Source organism: Xenopus laevis, chromosome 2S, assembly GCF_017654675.1.
Source record: "Xenopus laevis strain J_2021 chromosome 2S, Xenopus_laevis_v10.1, whole genome shotgun sequence".
In the NCBI taxonomy this organism is placed as follows: Eukaryota; Metazoa; Chordata; class Amphibia; order Anura; family Pipidae; genus Xenopus; species Xenopus laevis.
In genome coordinates this window covers 61,921,469-61,941,395 of record NC_054374.1, presented here as the reverse complement: position 1 = coordinate 61,941,395, position 19,927 = coordinate 61,921,469, and the positions used below count along the sequence as shown (strand labels likewise).

The 19,927-nt window shown below is 39.7% G+C and overlaps 3 protein-coding genes across 5 annotated transcripts in view; 2 read left to right on the top strand and 1 right to left on the bottom strand.

Annotated features, from left to right (window-relative positions):
* The window catches only part of myo19.S (myosin XIX S homeolog), a 55,259-nt gene extending 52,436 nt beyond the window's left edge, over positions 1–2,823 (bottom strand). The window contains 1 exon segment of the mRNA NM_001095877.1: positions 2,687–2,823. Within this exon segment, the coding sequence (NP_001089346.1) occupies positions 2,687–2,731 (45 nt within the window). The 5' untranslated portion in view covers positions 2,732–2,823.
* Positions 2,824–2,938: 115 nt separating this feature from the next.
* pigw.S (phosphatidylinositol glycan anchor biosynthesis class W S homeolog) lies at positions 2,939–8,367 on the top strand. The gene is made up of 2 exons (XM_018249345.2): positions 2,939–3,130; positions 6,604–8,367. Exon 2 carries the CDS (start codon positions 6,611–6,613, stop codon positions 8,126–8,128), a length of 1,518 nt encoding a protein of 505 aa, XP_018104834.1. The 5' UTR covers positions 2,939–3,130; positions 6,604–6,610; the 3' UTR covers positions 8,129–8,367.
* Positions 8,368–19,197: 10,830 nt separating this feature from the next.
* The window catches only part of ggnbp2.S (gametogenetin binding protein 2 S homeolog), a 32,043-nt gene continuing 31,313 nt past the window's right edge, over positions 19,198–19,927 (top strand). Inside the window, exons 1-2 of one of the 3 annotated variants that reach the window (XM_041583200.1) lie at positions 19,198–19,346; positions 19,540–19,662. In XM_041583200.1, the coding sequence (XP_041439134.1) occupies positions 19,570–19,662 (93 nt within the window). In that variant the 5' untranslated portion in view covers positions 19,198–19,346; positions 19,540–19,569. 3 annotated transcript variants of the gene reach the window in all.

The following is a 19,927-nucleotide window of genomic DNA, read 5'->3' as shown; positions in this document are numbered from 1 at the left end:
TTATGGGAAGGCATTATTACTGAAATCTAAGAGTCCTGTCCAAATTCTGAATTAGGCAATCTTGTACAAAATGTTGTTAGTGCAAGAGTTTTTCCCTATGCCATATTGGTTTATTAAATTAAACGTCAGCTATTCATTGTGAGAATGCAGATAACTACTAAGCATCTGATATAGAATAAAGGGCACCTCCAAATTTTTCAAAGAAGTACTTCAAAATGTTAGACACATAATTCTCAGCTGTGCCAAGATATATGTTCTATCCTGGTTGATTTGGGTTGTTTTCAATTTTGCAACCTCAGTGTAAACTGCTGAAGAATGTATTGTTGCTTTATATACACAGACCTAGTCGTCTGTAAATGCATACCAATCTGTACAGATATTATTGCAAGGATGTCACATCCTAAATGGATTTAATTAGCCTGCATAGTTTTAAATTATCTGCAAAAGTTGATACACCCCAAGTCATTCAATTAACAGTAACATAAAAAAAATGTTTTAAAGAAATGACAATATAAATGTACTATTGCCCCGCACTGGTAAAAATGGTGTGTCTGCTTACTACTATAGTTTATATAAATGCTGCTGTATAATCATGGCAGCAGCCATTCAAGCACAGGATACACAGTATAAAAAATGGTTAGAGTGTTGGGGAGTACCTCCCATCCGTAATTGAGAACAGTAAATGGTGTGCAGGGTCAAGTAAGCAATTATATGTGAAATTAGGAGGGAAAAAAACTGACCCATATTTCTGCACCCTCCCATCAGTTATATCTGACGTCTCATACAGAAATAAAATAAAACGTAACTTTTATTGACCATTTAAATTTAAAATTATTGTTTGTCCAGTCATCAGCAATAAAAACCTGGGTTAGCGACAGGGAGGCGATTTGACCAGGGGGAAAGAATAGGTCGGGAGTAGGGAAAATAAGGATTAATATGGGATATTGGTTATTCTGCCTGAACCAGTATAATATATCACATCCGCGGGTATTACTAGGTAACAATTAGTGGTTTGGGAGATCAAATCATTAACCTTCTTAGGTTCAAGTCTACCACCAACCCCTTCACCCACGTGAGATCCCCTCCCAGGCAGTAGAAAAGCAAATCGACACACACAGTGTCTGTTTGAGCTGTTGCTCTATAGAAGCTGTGCCTCAGGCACTTGGAAGATACAAGAACGCTGCCCAAGGATCAATTCCACAGCCCACCCATTCACCCACAGCGTTAAAAGGCAAATCGACACTTAGTGTCTATATAGATTTTAAATCTGGGTGTTCTTAGCCTAAGGCACTTGATCAAACAAAAGCACTGCCCAACAGTCCATTCCCCAGCCAACCCCTTCACCTGCAGAGTATCCCCTCCCGGATCGTGAGTAGTTGCCCCCTAAATTGCGCCGACGCGCCTTTCGCCCCCAAACAGCGGGCTTTGTCAAAGACACAGTAGATAGATTATGAAGAATCCCATTGTATACTATAGGGCTTATCTGTTATCAGCTGTGTAACCTGTGCATGTTCTTTTCAGCTTTGAATGGCTGCCTCCATGGGTACACAGCAGCTTGTCTATATTGCCTTGCCTTGGCACTGGTAAAACTGATATTTTTGCTTCAGAAACGCTACTATAGTTTATATAAACAAGCTGCTGTGTAGTAATGGTGGAAATTGAAAAAAAGGCTATTTGGCACAGGTTGAATAGTGGATTTCAGATAAGACCATGATGTTCTACAGAGCTTATCTTTATCTGCTGTGTATCCTGAGCCTTTACTCCTTCGAATAGCTGCCCCCATTGCTACACAGCAGCTTATTTATATAAACAATAGTAGTGTTTCTGAAGTAAACACAGCAGTTTTACCAGTGCAGAGCAACACTGAATTATATTTGTATTACTTTAAAACACTTTAATGTTTTGATGTTACTGTTCCTTTACTAAACAAATTAAAAATAGTGGACCCAACACAGAGCCATGCAGCACCCCTTTAAAAACGTAGTCAAGTTGAGACTGTAATATTTACAACCACCCACCGTATTTCTGTGAGCTGTTTTTTTCCCCCATGAATTTTACATTTTGTCTAGAAATGTATATGACCTGACTGTGAAATGAGACAAACATCTCTGTGAAAGCTCTGTAAATGACAATGTCCCTCCATCCTTAGATCCCCATTGTATTCACTTTTTTTCAAACAACACTGCATGCAAAACTTATCATGCCATCCAAAGGTAATAAATATGTGTACACAAACATGCTTCCCAGTGGTGCCCATTTTTAAGGACCCAAAATGGGGTGTGACTTCATAGGAAAATGGGCGGATCGGGGGAGGGTGTCCAGGCTTAACTGGGAGTACTTTAGTTTTTCCCGCATTCATAAATCAAACGTTGGTAGGTATGAGAAAGCCAATAGAGACACAGTGCTATTGTTTCACACGGCTCCTGGAATGTGTCTCACCTACAGCAAAATATGCTCAAGGCAAAGGCGGAGGCAACATGACATATGCGACGCTTTCGTCTACAGTCGCGCACAAACGAATCAAAGTTGGAATTCTCATGCCAGGCGATCAGCCACACTAACAGAGACCATTTTATATATCGGATTCAGTACCTTTATTTTATATAAAGATCTCTTTTTTTCAAACCGAGCAGTTTAATTGCACTCAGCTACATATGACCACGTAGGAGAAAAGGGCATGAATTACCTGCTTTTGCTCCCTTTCTGTGTTCTTGCTCAAAGGGCGACTCATTGCTGCTATTACAGCACTCCTTCCTAAAGGCTTCCCCCAGCTTTCCACTCGGGTCGAGCCCTCATCAGCCCTTGAAGGACAAGAGGAGTAGCTATACCAGAATCCCGATTAAACCCGGCCCGCCGCCAGACACGTCACTCGTTTTGTGAGCGCCGATTGGCTGATTGTGAATAATGAGCTTCCTCTGAAATTCCAGGAGTAGGTTCCAGTCTGGAACGCGGAAGTAGCAGTAAAGTCTCCATGTGGGATCCGTTTTGTGTGTTTAGCGACCGATGCGTTTGTGCCGACAGGTTGTTATTAATAATCGATTCCACTGGGGATGCCCAAGTGGCGGGTTACTAACTGATTTTTCGGACATTTTTTGGAGGCAGTGCATCTGCCAGCAAACTACGCTTCTGGGTGAGTCAGAATAAAAAAAAAATAGTTTTTCCGCCCTAATCTACAGATTACATGGGTTTGCTACAGTTTGCAGTGATTATATAAATTCTAAATGTTACGATTGAAATATCTGAGTTTTCAAACAAGGGAAATAATGTTAAAAAGGTTTGAAAATAGCAATGTGTTAGAATTCATGTCCTGGTTATTTGCTGAGGGGTCTGCGTAGGTCCCAGGTGTGATTTCCATACCTCCTAACATTTTAGAAACAGAAAGAGGGACAAAAAGATTTGCAGCTGTCAGCGTTTTGAAATGGGTTTGACCACGCTGATTTTGTGGCCACACTCTCCAATTACCATGTTCATTTTACAAAATTTGACCGGTTATGAAAGGTTTGAACACATTTCTGTGGTTTTATATAGGACAGGCACATCCAAAGTCAGGCCCGGGGGCCAATTGCGGCCTGTTTTCAAATTTACACCGGCCCTCAGCCTTCATCATGAAATTAATAATAATGTGGCCCATTTGGGCACATTAGTGAAATGATCTGCCACTTGGTCTATACAGCTGCCTGTGTGCTGCCAGGTGTTGGCAATAGACACATACTACCACTTAGTAATGCTCCACTCTTGCATACTTTTTTAGGGCTAACGGTGCAATAGACGTACTGATGTGCCAGTACAGTGAACTAAAGACGTATGCGAGAGCAGTGTGTCTTTAGTTCACTGTACTGTAACGTCAGTAACACAGTATAACATAGTAAGCAAGGTTGAAAAAAGACACATGTCCATCGCGTTCAACCTTTTTTTTTTTTTTTTAACAACTACCTATCTGCCAGTTGATCCAGTACATCTATTGCACCTTCAGCCCTAAAAAAGTATGCAAGAGCGGCGCATCACTACGTGCCAGTACGTGTCTATTGCTAACACCTTCAGCATACAGGCAGCAATATAGACCAAGTGGCAGAACATTTCACTAATCATGTGCCCAAATATTACTGCTTCGTCTACATGATTTCTTGTTTAAATGAGACACGGAGAATAAGTCCAAACAGACTACTCTTCTCCACCACCTAAACGCCGTGTACACGTCCATCTCCAGGAGTGAATGATCCTGATCACAATCTAGCTACGTCGGAATGGATGTCAGGCTGAATGGTCGGCCCTCACACATTTTCACCAAACTAAATCTGGCCCTTGTTGCAAAAAGTTTGGACACCCCTGATATAGGAAAAAAGAAAAAACCCTAATTTTGTAGGCAATTATAAGTAATATATGGTGTTGCTTTTACATGGTGCTAAGCAGGCTCCCCTGCACAGCCTGGGAATTCAGGGAGCAGAAAGAGAAGGGAGGGATTATTAGGGTTTTTGCAGAAATATTCAATAAATCAGCCTGAAATACTACTTTTGTAAAGTACAATTCTTCTGTATCTAAATGAGTATAATGCACTGGTACATTCTTATTTTTTACACAAAATGTCTCCTTAAAGCTGCAAGTTACATTGTCCCCAAGAGACCTGCTTATCTTAAATTGTTATAATTGCTTCTTTGCTTATCTTACATTGTTACAAATGTATCTAAGTGCACCTGCCACATATTCTGGGCTCTGGCCAAAAGCCAATTAAGTGTTAGAAACTTTGTATCTTTTTATGGCTATTCGGTGCAGGAGATCAAAGAGAAAGTCTGGACATTTCAGTAACAATCTGGGACTGTGGGTTGAGCTGTCAAAATCAGGACTGTCCTGTGAAAAAAGAGACAGTTGGGAGGTATGGATTTAATTTTTGGCCCACCAGGATGGCCAAATAGGGCTAAGATCAGCACATCTTAAAGGCTCTGAAAAACAAGTGGATCTTTCTGTGTATATGACAAACGTAAGAGCTAGTAATTGTGCTGGTTTAGTTGGGGAGTGGCTAATAAGGATATTGTAAAGATCAAATTAGTTGTGTGACTTGTATTCTTTCAGTTTTATTTTATATAATTAAATCTCTCCTGCTCTTAAATCATATTGAGAGCAGATAAAATACTGGACTTTTACGGCCCACCAGAGAACCTGACATCTGGGGGGCAACAACTTCTGCAACAATCAGATGTATATGCTAAACCATAAGAGTCGTATTAATAAAAAGGCATACAATTTTTCAATGTAATATTCTTCATTAGGCTGTTATTGCATTGTGGATCTTAATTGTGCAATGCATGCTTTTAAGGCATGTTTGAGGGTGGTGTAATCTTTTGGAGCAAACCTAACTTTTTCAGGAAAAGGTTGTATTACGTACGCTACATACTGGTGCAAACTATAAAAAATAAGAAAGGACTCAAGACTTGCCATAATCTGGATCTCATTAAGGCCTGGGTTCTCCAAGAAATCATTTGGTATTTTAGAGGCTAATATTAGACCCAGGCCTGGAATGCAAGATGTCATAGACTATTTATTGGGCTGGTAGGTGGGTGTCTGACCCTTTGTGTACTTAACATGCCATGGCCTGTTTTGAATCTTAGTCCAGGTCACCATTAATCACCATTAATACAAGCAGATTCACCTAGAAATCAGTAAATGTGAATGATCATACATAAAACCATTTAAATTAAAGTGAGTGGCAGGCCATATGGTTGTCCCATTGTATCTCAAGTCTTAATTATATTGTCCTGAAGATGAGAATGGTTTGTATGACTGGACAATTGTATGGGACCTGTTATACAGAATGTTCAGGACCTGGAGCTTTCCAATAACTGATCTTTCTGTAATTTGGATCTGCGTGCCTTAAGTCTACTAAAAAATTGTGTAAACATTAAATAAACCAAATAGGCTGATTAGGCTTCAAATAAGGATTAATTATATCTTAGTTTGGATCATATACAATGTAAAGTTTTTTTATTATTAAAGGAGAAGGAAAGCTACGGAGGCATTTTATTGCCAATAGATTAGCTGCAATAGTGCAAGCTAGAATGCTATATTTATTCTGTATAATGTTTTACCATACCTGAGTAAAAAGCTCTAGAATCTCTCTGTTTGTTTAGAATAGGAGCTGCAGTATTAATATGGTGTGACATCACTTCCTGCCTGAGTCTCTCCCCCTGCTCTGGGCTCAGATTACAGTAGAGAAGGGAGGGGTGGGGGGATAGGAGCAAACTAAGCATGCTCACGCCCAGGGCAATGAGGTTTAAGATGAAGGCAGGAAGTCTGATACAGAAGCTCATGTGTACACAATAGAAGGAAAGAAATGAAGTGTTTCTTTTGACAGGGGACTCAGAGCAACATTACTTTGGGGGTTTACTGGTATATTTAGATGGACCTATCTGATAAGGCTTACTTAGTTTTAACCTTTCCTTCTCCTTTAACGAGAAAAAGGAAATCATTGTGGAATATTTGGATAAAATGGAGTCTATGAGATAGCCTAGTACTGCCAATTAAAATTATGCCTGGATATACGTATGAAAGTAAAAATGTCACAATCTTTCAGTTATAAAAGATTTCTTTATCTCATTTTTTTTATTACAGAATAAGAATGACTGAAAAACTGCTGAAAGAAGCATTTGTAAGCAACCTGAATGGAACAAACATTTCAGAAATTACAGCAGGTTTAAGCATATCTTCCCTGTGCTTTCTTTTTAGAGGTTTAATATTTGTTCTGTACCAGGAGAAATATGGTCCACTAAATTATTCCTGGAAATTTCACCTGTTATTGGATTACATTCTTCTTGTGTTCCCGCTGGTTCTGTCCTGCACCGTATTTTCTGACTTTCTTTATGTTGTTCCACTAAGTTACATCACAGCTTGCACTCTTCTATTTTACATTATTTACAAAAGGAGGACTAATTGTGTGAAAAGACAATTGTTTGGAGTCATTAAATCTTTCCTAAATGTACATGTTGAAAGTAGAACTATGCCACCTGTCACAAACTTTCGTGTTTTCCTTAATATTCTTACTGCTATCGCTATACTTGCAGTTGATTTCCCAATATATCCTCGAAGATATGCAAAAACAGAGACTTATGGAACAGGTGTCATGGACCTCGGTGTGGGAGGTTTTATTTTTGCCAATGCAATTGTTTCTCCAGAAGCTAAAGCAAGAGAGAATTTATTTTGCAATAGATTTTCAAACCTGAAGAAGCAACTGGTGTCTGTGTGGCCCTTCCTTATTCTGGGGTTTGGGAGGCTAATCTCTGTCAAAAAAGCAGATTATCATGAACATGTGTCGGAGTATGGTCTTCACTGGAATTTCTTTTTTACACTGGCAGTTGTAAGAGTATTAGCATCATTTCTGCTGGCTGTCTTCCCCACACAAAAGTCATGGGTTGTAGCTGCAACATCTGTTTCTCTTTATCAAGTAGCCCTTGAAACTACAGGCTTGAAAGACTTTGTTTTTTATGGCAGCGATGGAAAAGGCACAAGAGTTGGTTTCCTCAATGCAAACAGAGAAGGTATTGTGTCTGTCACTGGATATGTAGCCCTATATATGGCTGGTGTGCAGGTTGGAGTGTATGTTCTAAAGAAACGTGCCGTTCTTAAAGACTTGATAACTGCCTTGTGGACCCTTATTATAATAGCATTGTCGCTTTTTGCCATCCTTCACTTATTTCAGATGTACATTGAACCTGTTTCTCGCAGGTTAGCAAATTTAACTTTTTTTATCTGGACTATTGCACAATGTCTCTCATTGCTCTGTTTTATATTTCTTAGTGATTTGCTTATAGTGTTTGCTAAATTTTTAGTCACTGGAAGCAGAATTCCAGGCACATGGGTAATATGTAATTCGTCATTTTCAACAAAAAATCAAAGCATAAAAAGGACAGAAGACAAAGAATCGATAAAGAATAATTTCTGCCTAATTCAAGCAATAAGTAGAAATCCGTTGCTCTTTTTTTTGCTGTCAAATGTCATGACTGGTTTAGTAAACATAGTGATGAATACCATGAACACCACCAGCTTCTTATCATTACTTGTGCTTGTCCTTTATATGTTTTTCACCTGTTTAATTGTATATTTCCTTCATGTCAATAATGTTAATGTAAAATGGTGGTAAGTACAGGTTGTCTTATTAACTATGGGTCATTAACAGTACTGTTGCTAAAATGGAGGGACCAGACTAATAAAACTGATTTTACAGTGTTGAGCAAGCCTAACCACATAAGCTGAATATTGTGACATTAATGAATAATCAAATAAAGGCAAAACATATTTTTTGTAAATTGCAAGATTGATGGAGTGGATTTACTGTATATGCAAGCAATTGTAGAATTAAAGAAAGATGTCTTTATTCCATTTTGGGGTAATTTGTTTCCTGGCAGTATTTGAAGGCTAATGAAGACAGGCCAAGTTGGGATAAAGCTGAAACGTACATAAAATAACTCTGGCCTGGACTGGCAATCTGTGGATTCTGGCAAATGCTAGCGGGGCTGGTATAAGACAGTTAAAATTTATTGGGCCTGTTTCGGCCGATTTTAAGTCCCAGACCGGAAATACTGACTTCCTTTTGAAATCTCTACTACAGGTGAGGTTACCATCTGACATAAATGTGGGTACCGAATGTAGAATTTTCATGTAATTAGCAAGAGAGAGACTTAAATCATATTGACATACACACAGAAAATACAAATATTTTAAATAAGTTAATACTTGACGGGGAAAATGATGTTGTGAGCAATCCTGCAGGTTTGGTTTTTTTTCTCACCTCCCCCCCCCCCAAAAAAAATAGTAAATAGGCCTCTAAGTGTCACTGGTTTAAAATAGCTGGGGCCCAGATAAAATGTCAGGGTCCTGTGTGCTAAGCAGTTGCAGTTTATGAACAATACCCTGTTTCCAAAGTTGTTGTTTAAACCCTGTAACTGCCACTGTGTTTAATAACATGTGGCTCACCAGGTCAAACACCTGCTGTCAATAAAGGGGTTAAAACTATGGTATATGGAACACACAAATACTGCATGGATAATTACCAATGAATTGAGATGCAACCACACTAAATTGACATGCATAACAAGTATTTCAATTGGTTAAGTTGAAAAACCTGCTTGTATAATTGTTGTTAAAATAATTAGATTCTCCTCATTGCATCTGTGAAGTAGCAGAAAGTGGCTTCTACACTTGCTCTTACAGAAGAGCGGTTGAAGCTGTGCTCCCCTTCGTTCCGTTTTTATGCGTTCAGCCGCAGGGGAGCGCAGGAGTAGACGCATTCAGTTTTATTCAATGGGGCTGTACGCACACGGGCGCATGTAGGCGCCGAACGCAGGTTGAGACGCAACATGCTGCATTTTTCCTGCGTTCGGCGCCTACATGCGCCTGTGTGGGTACAGCCCCATTGAAAAAACTGAATGCGTCTACTCCTGTGCTCCCCTTCGGCTCAATGCATAAAAACGGAACGCAGCGGAGAGCGGGTTCAAACGCTCGTCTGTAAGAGCCCTAAGTTTTATGCTGCACCAGCTACTTAAGATAACTAATTGTAATGTTAGAAAATTGTTCTATGGTAGTTGCCACACACAAAAAATTAGAGCATACTGCACCATTAAACAGTGGGGTCTGCTATTAACCTGTTAAAAAGAGGCAGAAAAAAGTGGAGATAAAAAACACTGTACATCACCATATTAACTGCATACTGTGTAAAATAACTTGTATTTGTAACGCTATTTAATCAATGTGTAGCAGACTGTAAAATTCTGTTGTAAAAAACAGTTTTGTTCAAAATATTAAACTTTAAAAAAATGACACCGAAATAAACAGGTTCACTTGGCATGACCCTTAGTCGTTCTTAAGGCAGCAATTCTTTAAAAGAAAACGGACAAGAAATCTACAATTTGCTTATTTCGTATTTTAATGCAGATCCATGTCAAGGACCAGACTGGCAATCTGTAGATTTTGGCAAATGCTATAAGATGCCCTAGACCAGGGGTTACCCAACCGTTTTTATACATGTGCCACATTGAAATGTAAAAAGAATTGGGGAGCAACAAAAGTATGAAAAAAAGTCTCTGGAGATGCCAAATAAGGACTGTGATTGGCTCTATGTGGATTGGTAGCCTCTATGTGAACTGGCAGCCTACAGGAGGCTCTATTTGACAGTACAATTTGTTTTTATGCAATCAAAACATGCCTCCAAGCCAGTATTTAAAAATAATTTTCTGCTTTGAGGCCACTGAGAGAAACATCCAAGAGGCTGGTGAACAACATGTTGCTTGTGAGCCATTGGTTGGGGATCCATTAGTCTGGTGTGGGGCTGTTTGGACCTCTGGTTATTTTGAATCCCAGTCAAGGCCTGTACATGTGACACTAGTTTCTAAGCAGGTCATGTCCCAGCAAGTAAAGAGATATCAACCATCTCCTTGTCATCAGGCTGATAATGATTGTCAAAGCATTAATTACAGTTATGGAATGATGAATCCCATTTTCCAGGTGCATGTCCGTTAATGGGACAGTAAACTCTCCCTTAAAGCCTCTGCCTCTATAAAGTCTTTGTACTCCATTAAGTGGATAATGTGCCCCTCTAGGCTGCAATCCTGACACTGGAGACCTCCATTTTCAGCCTCCCTGTGTCCCCTTTAAAATTGTGCACCCAGTAACCAACCAAACTGTTTCAATCTATTTATAGATGCCCAAAAATTTAATCGGAAGTTAACCCTAAAAAAATACTTCCTGAATAATAATGCAGAAATCAAAAATTATGAGACTAATAAGACCACTACAGTAAAAAAGAAAATCAACTTTTATACCCTCCCAAGAAAAAGGGAAAGCGATTGAAACTTATGAAAAACTAGTGCTAAAAGACTAAGAGAAAATAGGACAAAGTAAAAAACAGAATATAACTAAGTCAGAAAGAGAGGCCTTAAAAGAGCTAACCGAAAATAAGACAATAATAATAAAGCCCGCAGATAAAGGGGGTGATATAGTTATTATGAATGTAGCGGATTATAAAAAGGAATGTGAACATCTTTTGGGTGTTATTAACACATATAGAAAGTTAGACAACAATCCAGGCGATATTTTACAAAAGAAATTTGAAATCCTAGAGTAGGGAGTATATAATCAATAAATATCCCAAAACCCCCCTTTTCTACATCCTACCCAAAATTCATAAAAAACCCACTACACCACCAGGGAGACCAATCATTTCAGGTATTAACTCCTTGACTAGCAATTTGTCACACAATATAGATACAAAATTACAGCCATATGTTAATACATTGCCATCTAAAGGATTCAACTCAAATATTAAATATTTTAAATGTAATTGGGATCCAGAGTGGCTTTTAGTCACCCTGGATGTCAAATCATTGTATACAAGTATTCAACACCAACAGGGGATCAGGGCTGTACAACACTAACTAGCAAAAGATAATGACATAAATCAGGAACAAAAGGAATTCATATTGAACAGTATACAATTCATATTGGACCATAATTATTTTTGGTATGATGGGGGCCACTACCTCCAAATATGTGGGACCGCGATGGGAACGAGGTTTGCGCCCAGTTATGCTAATTTATTCATGGGACACTGGGAAGAGGTTATATTGAAATCTCTAACACAGGACGCAAGCCCCGTTCTCTGGAAACGCTATATAGATGATATTATACTAATTTGGAAAAATGGAGAAATAGAATTAAAGAATTTTCTACAACAGATCAATTCAAATGACTTAAACCAAGACTTCACTTTGAATTACAGTAGTAAAAACATAGAGTTCCTAGATTTACAGATATATATTGAAAATAACAAACTACAGACACAAACTTTCTTTAAGGAAGTAGATACAAATAACTACATTTTGGCCTCAAGTAACCATGACCCCCAATGGATAAGGAACATCCCAAAGGGACAATTTAGAAGAATAAGACAAAATTGTAGCAGTATAAAAGATTATGATGCACAATCAAAAATCTTATAAAATAGGTTCTTGGAAAGAGGATACAGGAAAATATACAAGGGACACTAGAGGACATGAAAAAACAGGATAGAGACAAAATGTTGGAATACAAAAAAGAAATGCATCAAGAAACTAAAGTGGAGGAGAAATTTAATATGTGTTTTGTGACGCAATATAATTCAAAGGCAAAGGAAATCAGTAAAATTATAGAGAAACATTGGAATGTACTGAGTTTGGACAAGGAATTGGAAAAAGTTCTCCCAGAAAAACCTAAAATTATATTTCAAAAAGCCCCCAATATAAAACAAAAACTAATACATACTTGTATGACAAAAAATGGTGAAAAAAAGCGTGGCATATATCAGGGGTATTTCCCATGTAGTCTATGCAGGGCATGCCAATTTGGCAAAAAAACAAAAAGTTTTATAAGTAAGACATCTGGGGAAAATTTTGAGATAAAAGATTTAATAAAATGTCACACAATAAATGTGATTTACATATTGGAGTGCCCATGTGGCCTCCAATATGTGGGTAAAACAAATGGGAGATTAAGAGAGAGAATGGGGGAACATATAAACAATATAAGGAAAGGAAATGTGAAACATCTAGGGGCAGATTCATTAAGGGTCGAATTTCGAAGTTAAAAATACTTCGAAATTCGACCCTCGAATTGAAATCCTTCGACTTCGAATATCGAAGTCGAGGGATTTAGCGATAATCCTGCGATTGATCGATCAAAGGATTTTTCGAACGATTAAATCCTTCGAAACGAACGATTCGAAGGATTTTAATCCAACGATCGAAGGAAAATCCTTCGATCAAAAAATCACAGGCAAGCCTATGGGGACCTTCCCCATAGGCTAACATTGACTTCGGTAGGTTTTACCTGCCGAAGTAGGGGGTCGAAGTTTTTTTTAAAGGGAAAGTACTTAGACTATCGAATGGTCGAATAGTCGAACGATTTTTCGTTCGATTCGTTTGATTTCGTTCGAATTCGAACGAATTTAACCAATTCGATGGTCGAAGTACCCAAAAAAAACTTCGAAATTCGAATTTTTTTCATTCGAATCCTTCACTCGAGCTTAGTGAATCGGCCCCCTAGTGTCGAAACATTTTTTAGAAAAGCACAACAAAAATCCAACAGGTTTAAAATGGGTAGGGATTGAAAGAGTTAAGAGGGATTGGAGAGGAGGAGATTTGGTTAAAAAAACCCTACAAAGGGAAAGTTGGTGGATGCATAGGTCAAAAACCTTGGTTCCACAGGGTCTAAATGTGGATTTTAACCTTAGAGCCTTTTTGGACTAAAAAACCAAAATAACCTCCTATCCATTATCCCTGTATTAAAGAAATGGGTTAAATGGGAAAGCTTTTTATGAATAAAATTTTATGGTGTCTTGATTGCAACTATAAGTGTATTTTTTAGATTGTAATTTTTTAGATTGATTATAATATATTGTGAAGCACCATACATGAATGTGATGTGATTAATGTGAGATAAACAAAAATTGCTTCATTTTAGTATGAAAAGGAGTTAACAGAATATTGTGAAAACGTTTTAGAGAAATAATGTTTTTTGAAGGGACTTGTTGAAAAAGAAAAAAACGATGGGAGATAAATCAGCAGCAGAGAGCAGCAGGAGGAAGCCAATAGGTGAAACGCATCAGCGTGATTACGCTCCTACGCTCTTACCTTGCAGAAGCGCCAAGCGTGTTTACGCCTGCGATTTGGAGTAGCGCCGCTCGTGATTTTTAAAAAAAAGCAGCACAAAGTTCCAAGGGACGCCGAGGAAACTTAAGTGCCAGAAGGAATTTACAAGGACATTTCAATGTGCTGTACCAGAGTGTGTTTTTGAGAGTGATTTTACTTTTTTTATTAAAATGTTTCTGCTTCTGCACAGGATATCTGTTTTATCTCCCCATCAAGAGATTCAGGAAGAAGGAGCCTGGATGAGAGACCATCCTGTTTGTGTTTCACATTAGTTGAAACTCGCTTCTTGTGAGTATATAATACCACCGGAAAGCAACAATCCGGATTTGTGTTGCTAACCTCACTATCCCTTAGTTACGGACCCACCCACCCCTGCCTGTTCTCTTTTCTTCCTGTTTAAAATAAGGGTGAAAAAGTTATAAATGAACACACATGGTGAATAAGTTAACTTAACACACAAGTGTATGTTCTTTCTGCATCACAGTAAAAGAAGTGTTTTAGTAAGTTTTAGAGGACACTGTGGGTGTGTTTTACTTAATATTGAAATTACTACACTATATAAACTTTCTGTTATCTCCCCCCTCCTCTCTGAGGGATACAGCAACATCGTTTATTTCTGTGATGATCTCTCAGCTTTCTTTCAGACCTAGTGAATCTATGTAAACATGAAAGCACAGAAGCTGCAGGCACATTTTCCAAGTTTTGGTCACAACTGCTCTTTTCTGCCAGGATGTAGCCATCAATCTCTCTGGAAATTCTGTTATTTCTAAAACATTCTGGTCAGTTTGGGATCTCATCCCCTGAACTCTATTCTGCAGAATATAGGGGCCGATTTATCAAAAATCGAATGTTGTTTTTTCCACGATTCAAATTTTATTTTGCACCGAAATTCACACATTCAAGTTATATTTTCTAAAACTCGAATGTCTGTGAGTTAATAAGCAAAAAAAATACCTAAAAAATTCTAATGTAAAAATTCCTCTCCTTAAAAGCTTGCGAGGTCATGTAGAAGTCAATGGGATATGTTGTAGGCAAAGCCCACGTTTTTGTGGTTGACTTGAGGGTTTTTATCTGACATTTGATTCTTGATAAATAATGTTAGTACACCCATACAAACACACACTTCCCCCAAAATGTATCCAGCAAAAAAAGCATATGTTGACACTGAAAGTTCAAGGTTCCCAATTCCCAATTGCCCCTGCGCATACTCAGTAGAGTGAAAAAGAGAGAAATTTGAAGAAAGAAGAAGCAGGAAGACTATTACTCTGCATACCTCCCAACTGTCCTGTTTTTCTCAGAAAGATCCACTTGTTTTTCAGAGCCTTAAGATGTGCTGATCGTAGCCCTATTTGGCCATCAAGGTGGGCCAATATTGAAATTCATACCTCCCAACTCTCAACCTGCAGTCCCGGATTGTTATTGAAATGACTTCCTCTTTGATTTCCTGCACTGAACAGCCAGAAAAAAAAGATACAAAGTTTATAAAACATAATTGGCTTTTGGCAGAGAGCCCAGAATACGTGGCAGGTGTAAAATAAGCTGGTCTCTTGGGAAAACTGTGACTTGCAGCTTTTCACCTTCATTAGCAAAACTGTAATAACACATAAAAACCACAATGTGTTAAAGTTTTAATAACCTGCCAAATTTAGTAAAATTAACATGGTAATTAAGGGGTGTGGCCACAAAACAGGCATGGTCAAATCTTTTTGTCCCTCTTTCTATTCCCAAAATGTTGTGAGGTATGGTTCACTGGTGCTCACTGGAATAACCCTAGGCCCTTGCAGTTTTCTCCTGATTGGTGCACCTTCCTTGGGTGTCAGGTAAGTAGATACAATCACTTGGGGTGCCTAACTTTTGGCACCCCCAAGTAACAATGCCTGGCCTTCTATTTTGAAATTACTTCATGCAAAGAATGTAGAGGCTTGCCTCAGACTAAGGATGTCACAAAAATCCCAGAGCTGGTCACATCTACTCCTCCACTAAACAACCATTTTTAAGTCTTTATTTTACCGGGGGAGGGGGATTTATACAACCAACACAAACTCGGTTCACAATTAAAATTGAGCAAAGAAATGCGATGTCTCCATTGGCCCTTACAAGAGAAGCCACCAGAGGGGACCATATGTACAATTCGTTATGCAACACCATACATTCCTACTATATTACATGCGACATCCTATGTGAGCGCCTTATCGAGCCGAAGCATTGTTACATGTATCCACATTAAGAGTTTCTATCAAGTTAACGTCCAGCCACGGGCTCCATATTCTCTCAAATTTATCCGGACACCCTCTAGTCAAGTAAGTGAGTTTAATGGAAGGAAGAGTCTTGTTAATTAGATTGACCCATTGGGTAAGAGTGGGGCTGTTTGTACCCATCCAGTTCATTATCACCAGTTTGTTAGCATAATACAGTGTAACCCGCATTAGTGTTCTGGTCTTATTCAGGGGCACAAGGTCTTCCACTAATTCCAGTAGGCAAGCTTCTGGGGAATGCACCTGGGGAAGCGCCAGGTTGTCAGCCAAATAATGTACCACCTCCCTCCAGAACCTCTGCTCTGGGGGGCAGTGCCAGGCCAGGTGCAAAAATGATGCTTCTAACTCCGGACATCTGGATTCCAATTCTCTACCCATTTTCTGGAGCTTTATCGGGGTTATATATAATTGGTCGATACATTTATTTTGAACAAGCCTATCACGCATGGAAATTAAATCACAGTAGAGTGAGTCAGTGGCCTTATCCCACTGTTTCTCGCTGAGGGCAGGAATTGCCTGCTGCCAGCGTCTCTAGGCCCTGTTAAATGGTGGAGGGATTGTGCCTATAAGTTTCTGATAGAGCCTGGAAGTCAGCTTGTCCCTCTTTGGGTCACGGAATATTAACTCTACTGGGGGAGTATTGTATGCCATCTCCAAGGAGAAAAACTGAGCTTTAAAGGCTTGGCGTAGTTGAAGGTATCTAAAAAACTGTAGTTTTGGTTCTTTAAGCTGTGCCTTCAGTTGTTGAAAAGTGGGAAATATCTGGTTTGTCAAAATGTTTCCCAGAAGTTTAAGACCTTTTTCTGGCCAATAAGTAAAGTCTTGCAGAGATCTCCACAGTGGCGGAAAGGGGGAAATTAAAGGTAGCTTGTGGCCAGTGTATGAACAGGCTATCCTCCATGCTTTAAATGGAGTAGATATTGTGGATGGATAATTGTCATAATCTCTCAGCCGTCTATATGGCATATTTTTAAGTGCCTCCACGGAGCCCAGTCTGGAGGCCAAAAGTAAAAGAGAGGGGTCCTCCACATCACTGTGGAACCAGCTTTGAATATGATGAAGTTGGCTAGTTAAAAAGTGGAAGCGTAGATGAGGTAGAGCCAAGCCTCCTTTATCAGGTGTGGCTGTTAATGAGGTCCAGGTAATGCGTGGGGACTTGTTAGACCACACAAAGGGGAGTAAGATGGAGTTAATTTTGCGGAAGTGCCACACAGGAATCCATATGGGAGAGTTATGCAGCTTATATAGTAACTTGGGCAAGTAGACCATTTAATATAGGTTAATTCTGCCCCAGAGAGTAATAGGCAGACGGGACCAGACATTGGTTGCATTCCTAAATTGTTCAGTAATTGGGTCAATATTGTCTAAGATATACTAGTCAGGGTCTAAGATGGTAATGCCCAAATATTTAAACCTGTTGATCCATTTAAGACCCTGTGTGGTAACGGACTTGTTTATGGTAAGTCCGGAATAGGTACCAAATCTCTCAATAATACTAAGGGTCTCTTGCAAGAGGGGTCCTGGGTTTTCTAAAAAGAGAAGCAAGTCATCTGCATAAAGAGTGAGTTTGTCCTCTAATGCACCATGTTTTAGTCCCACCTCTATTGAGGCCTGACGGAGGCAGGTGGCCAGGGGTTTAATCGCTACTGCGAATAGGAGCGGAGACAATGGACATCCTTGCCTAGTTCCCCTGGCCAAGGGGAAGAAACAACCATTTTTAGTGAATCTCAGAGCTATATATAAGTCATGCTCCCTATTGACTGCAATCCCTGCAACTTTGGGCCTAGACCCTTTAAGTGGGGGGAGAATACTAGAGGTCCACTTTCTTAAAGGAGCAGTTCAGTGTGAAAATAAAAACTGTATAAATAGGCTGTGCAAAATAAAAAACATTTCTAATATAGTTAGTTAGCCAAAAATGTAATGTATAAAGGCTAGAGTGACTGAGTGTCTAACATAATAGCCAGAATACTACTTCCTGCTTTTCAGCTCTCTAACTCTGAGTTAGTCAGCGACTTGAAGGGGGGGCCACATGGGACATATCTGTTCAGTGAGTTTGAAATTGATCCTCAACATTCAGCTCAGATTCAAATGCAACAGATATGAGCCATGTGCCCCCCCTCAAGTCTCTGGTTGGTTACTGCCTGGTAACCAGTCAGTGTAAACCAAGAGAAGTGAAAAGCAGGAAGTAGTGTTCTGGCTATTATGTTACACATCATATCTATTTACCCAGTTTTTATTTTTACACTTAACAATTCCTTGAATTGTTCCAGCATTTTAGAGACATTTCGAATGTAGCTAGAGTTGCCACCCAGGCGGTATTTTACCGGCCTAGCCGATAAAATACCTGCCAAGGCCGGGGCCGGTATTTCAAATTTACCGGCAATGTAGCTGCCGGTAAATTTGTAATACAATCAAAAGGAGCCCTCGGCCTGCCCCCAATCCCCTGCAACTTACATTTTCTTTTGCCTCTTCTAGCGTCCGCGGGTCTCTGTTATGTGGCCCCGCCCCTTTTGGCGTTACGCCCCACCCCTTTGACATCACATCCCGCCCATTTGAGGCCCTGCCCCCAGCAAAAATTTTTTATAAAAGGTGGCAACCCTAAATGTAGACTGTGCCTCCCACCATACCTCCCAACTGTCCCTTTTTTGGAGGGACAGTCCCTCTTTTGATAGCTCAATCTGCAGTCCCCCATTTGTACTGGAAAGTCCCTATTTTCGTAGCACTGAACAGCCAGAAAAAGAAACAGTTTCTTTTTTTGCAGAGAGCACAGAACAGCTAACAGGTGCAAATAAGATACTTTGTAACAATTTTGAGACACAAAAAAAACCAGTTTACATAAGGAGAAATATTTTCAAACTTTCATAACCTGGCAAATTTTGTAAAATGAATATGGTAATTAGGGGCTGTAGCCACAGAAAGGAGGGATGGTCAGACATTTCGCTGTGCTACAGTGCGAAAAAAAATTTTGTCCCTCTTTTTACTGTCAAAATGTTGGTTGGTATACACCCCCTTAATCCCTGAAGAAGTGGCGCCTTGTCTAGTATTGCATAGGACAACAACCTACACCACTGACTGTTTTTGCCAGCAAACACTTCTTTTAACTAATCCATTGTAAATTGTATTCCCTTTTTTATTCTCCCGCGCCTTTTCCTGAATTGGTTGCGGCATTTCCCGTTTTTTAGCCTCTAGAATATGGTGCGCACTACTCCACGTCATCAGGAGGTTCGTTTTAGATACAGGAACTAGAAGCTACCGTACTGGAACTTTCTGTTAATGTCACTTCAGATTTGTTGTGAATAAAGTTTCGGAGTGGGAGGGGAGGAGATCCGGAAGCTGATTCTTTTCGGCTTTAGCAGATTCGCTATTATGTACGGGCCAGTTATCAAATGCTTACAATATAGTCGTTCAAAAACCAAAATCACAGGTTAGCATGCATGGAAATGTTTAAAGCGAGTTTACTGAATTTAATTTTGGGGCCGCTGTGTGGGGCTCTTCATTTGTAGTGCGGCGCAACAATATTGAATCTGCTGTTTCGGATAAACAGATCTCGGAAGAGGGGTTGGTTGGTGAAGGATCCTCCTGCTGTTTACGGCACTGAATTCGCTTCTGTGTTCCAGGCTGGACCAGGTAAAGTGTCAGAAGAAGAGATGGCGCGGCTGGTGGCAGTTGTAAAGTACAGCGATGAAGACTATCCATTTGAAAAGCGGCAGATGCCTCTGTACATCGACGACTCGCTCACGGTAAGACGTTTGCTGTGCCCTGCAAAGTTTGTACAGCGTATGAGGCAAAGGTTGTGCAAGCTGGACGAGGTAGGAGCGTCAAAGCACCCAGAGGCTTCTCTATCACAGGGCAGGTTCCAGCAGTGAGGCCCTTCTCTTTTAACCATACCGGCACACAAGGATTTGGCTAGTAAGCAGACATTTTACGATAAGGCGTAGCAGGAAAACTGATAGGCAGCAATGGCCTCTAGGCAGGTTGCAAGGCAGAATCATGCAGGCCTCACTG

Excerpts from the sequence above, each read along its gene's own strand:
- pigw.S (XM_018249345.2), top strand. The coding sequence starts at position 6,611 with ATGACTGAAAAACTGCTGAAAGAAGCATTTGTAAGCAACCTGAATGGA.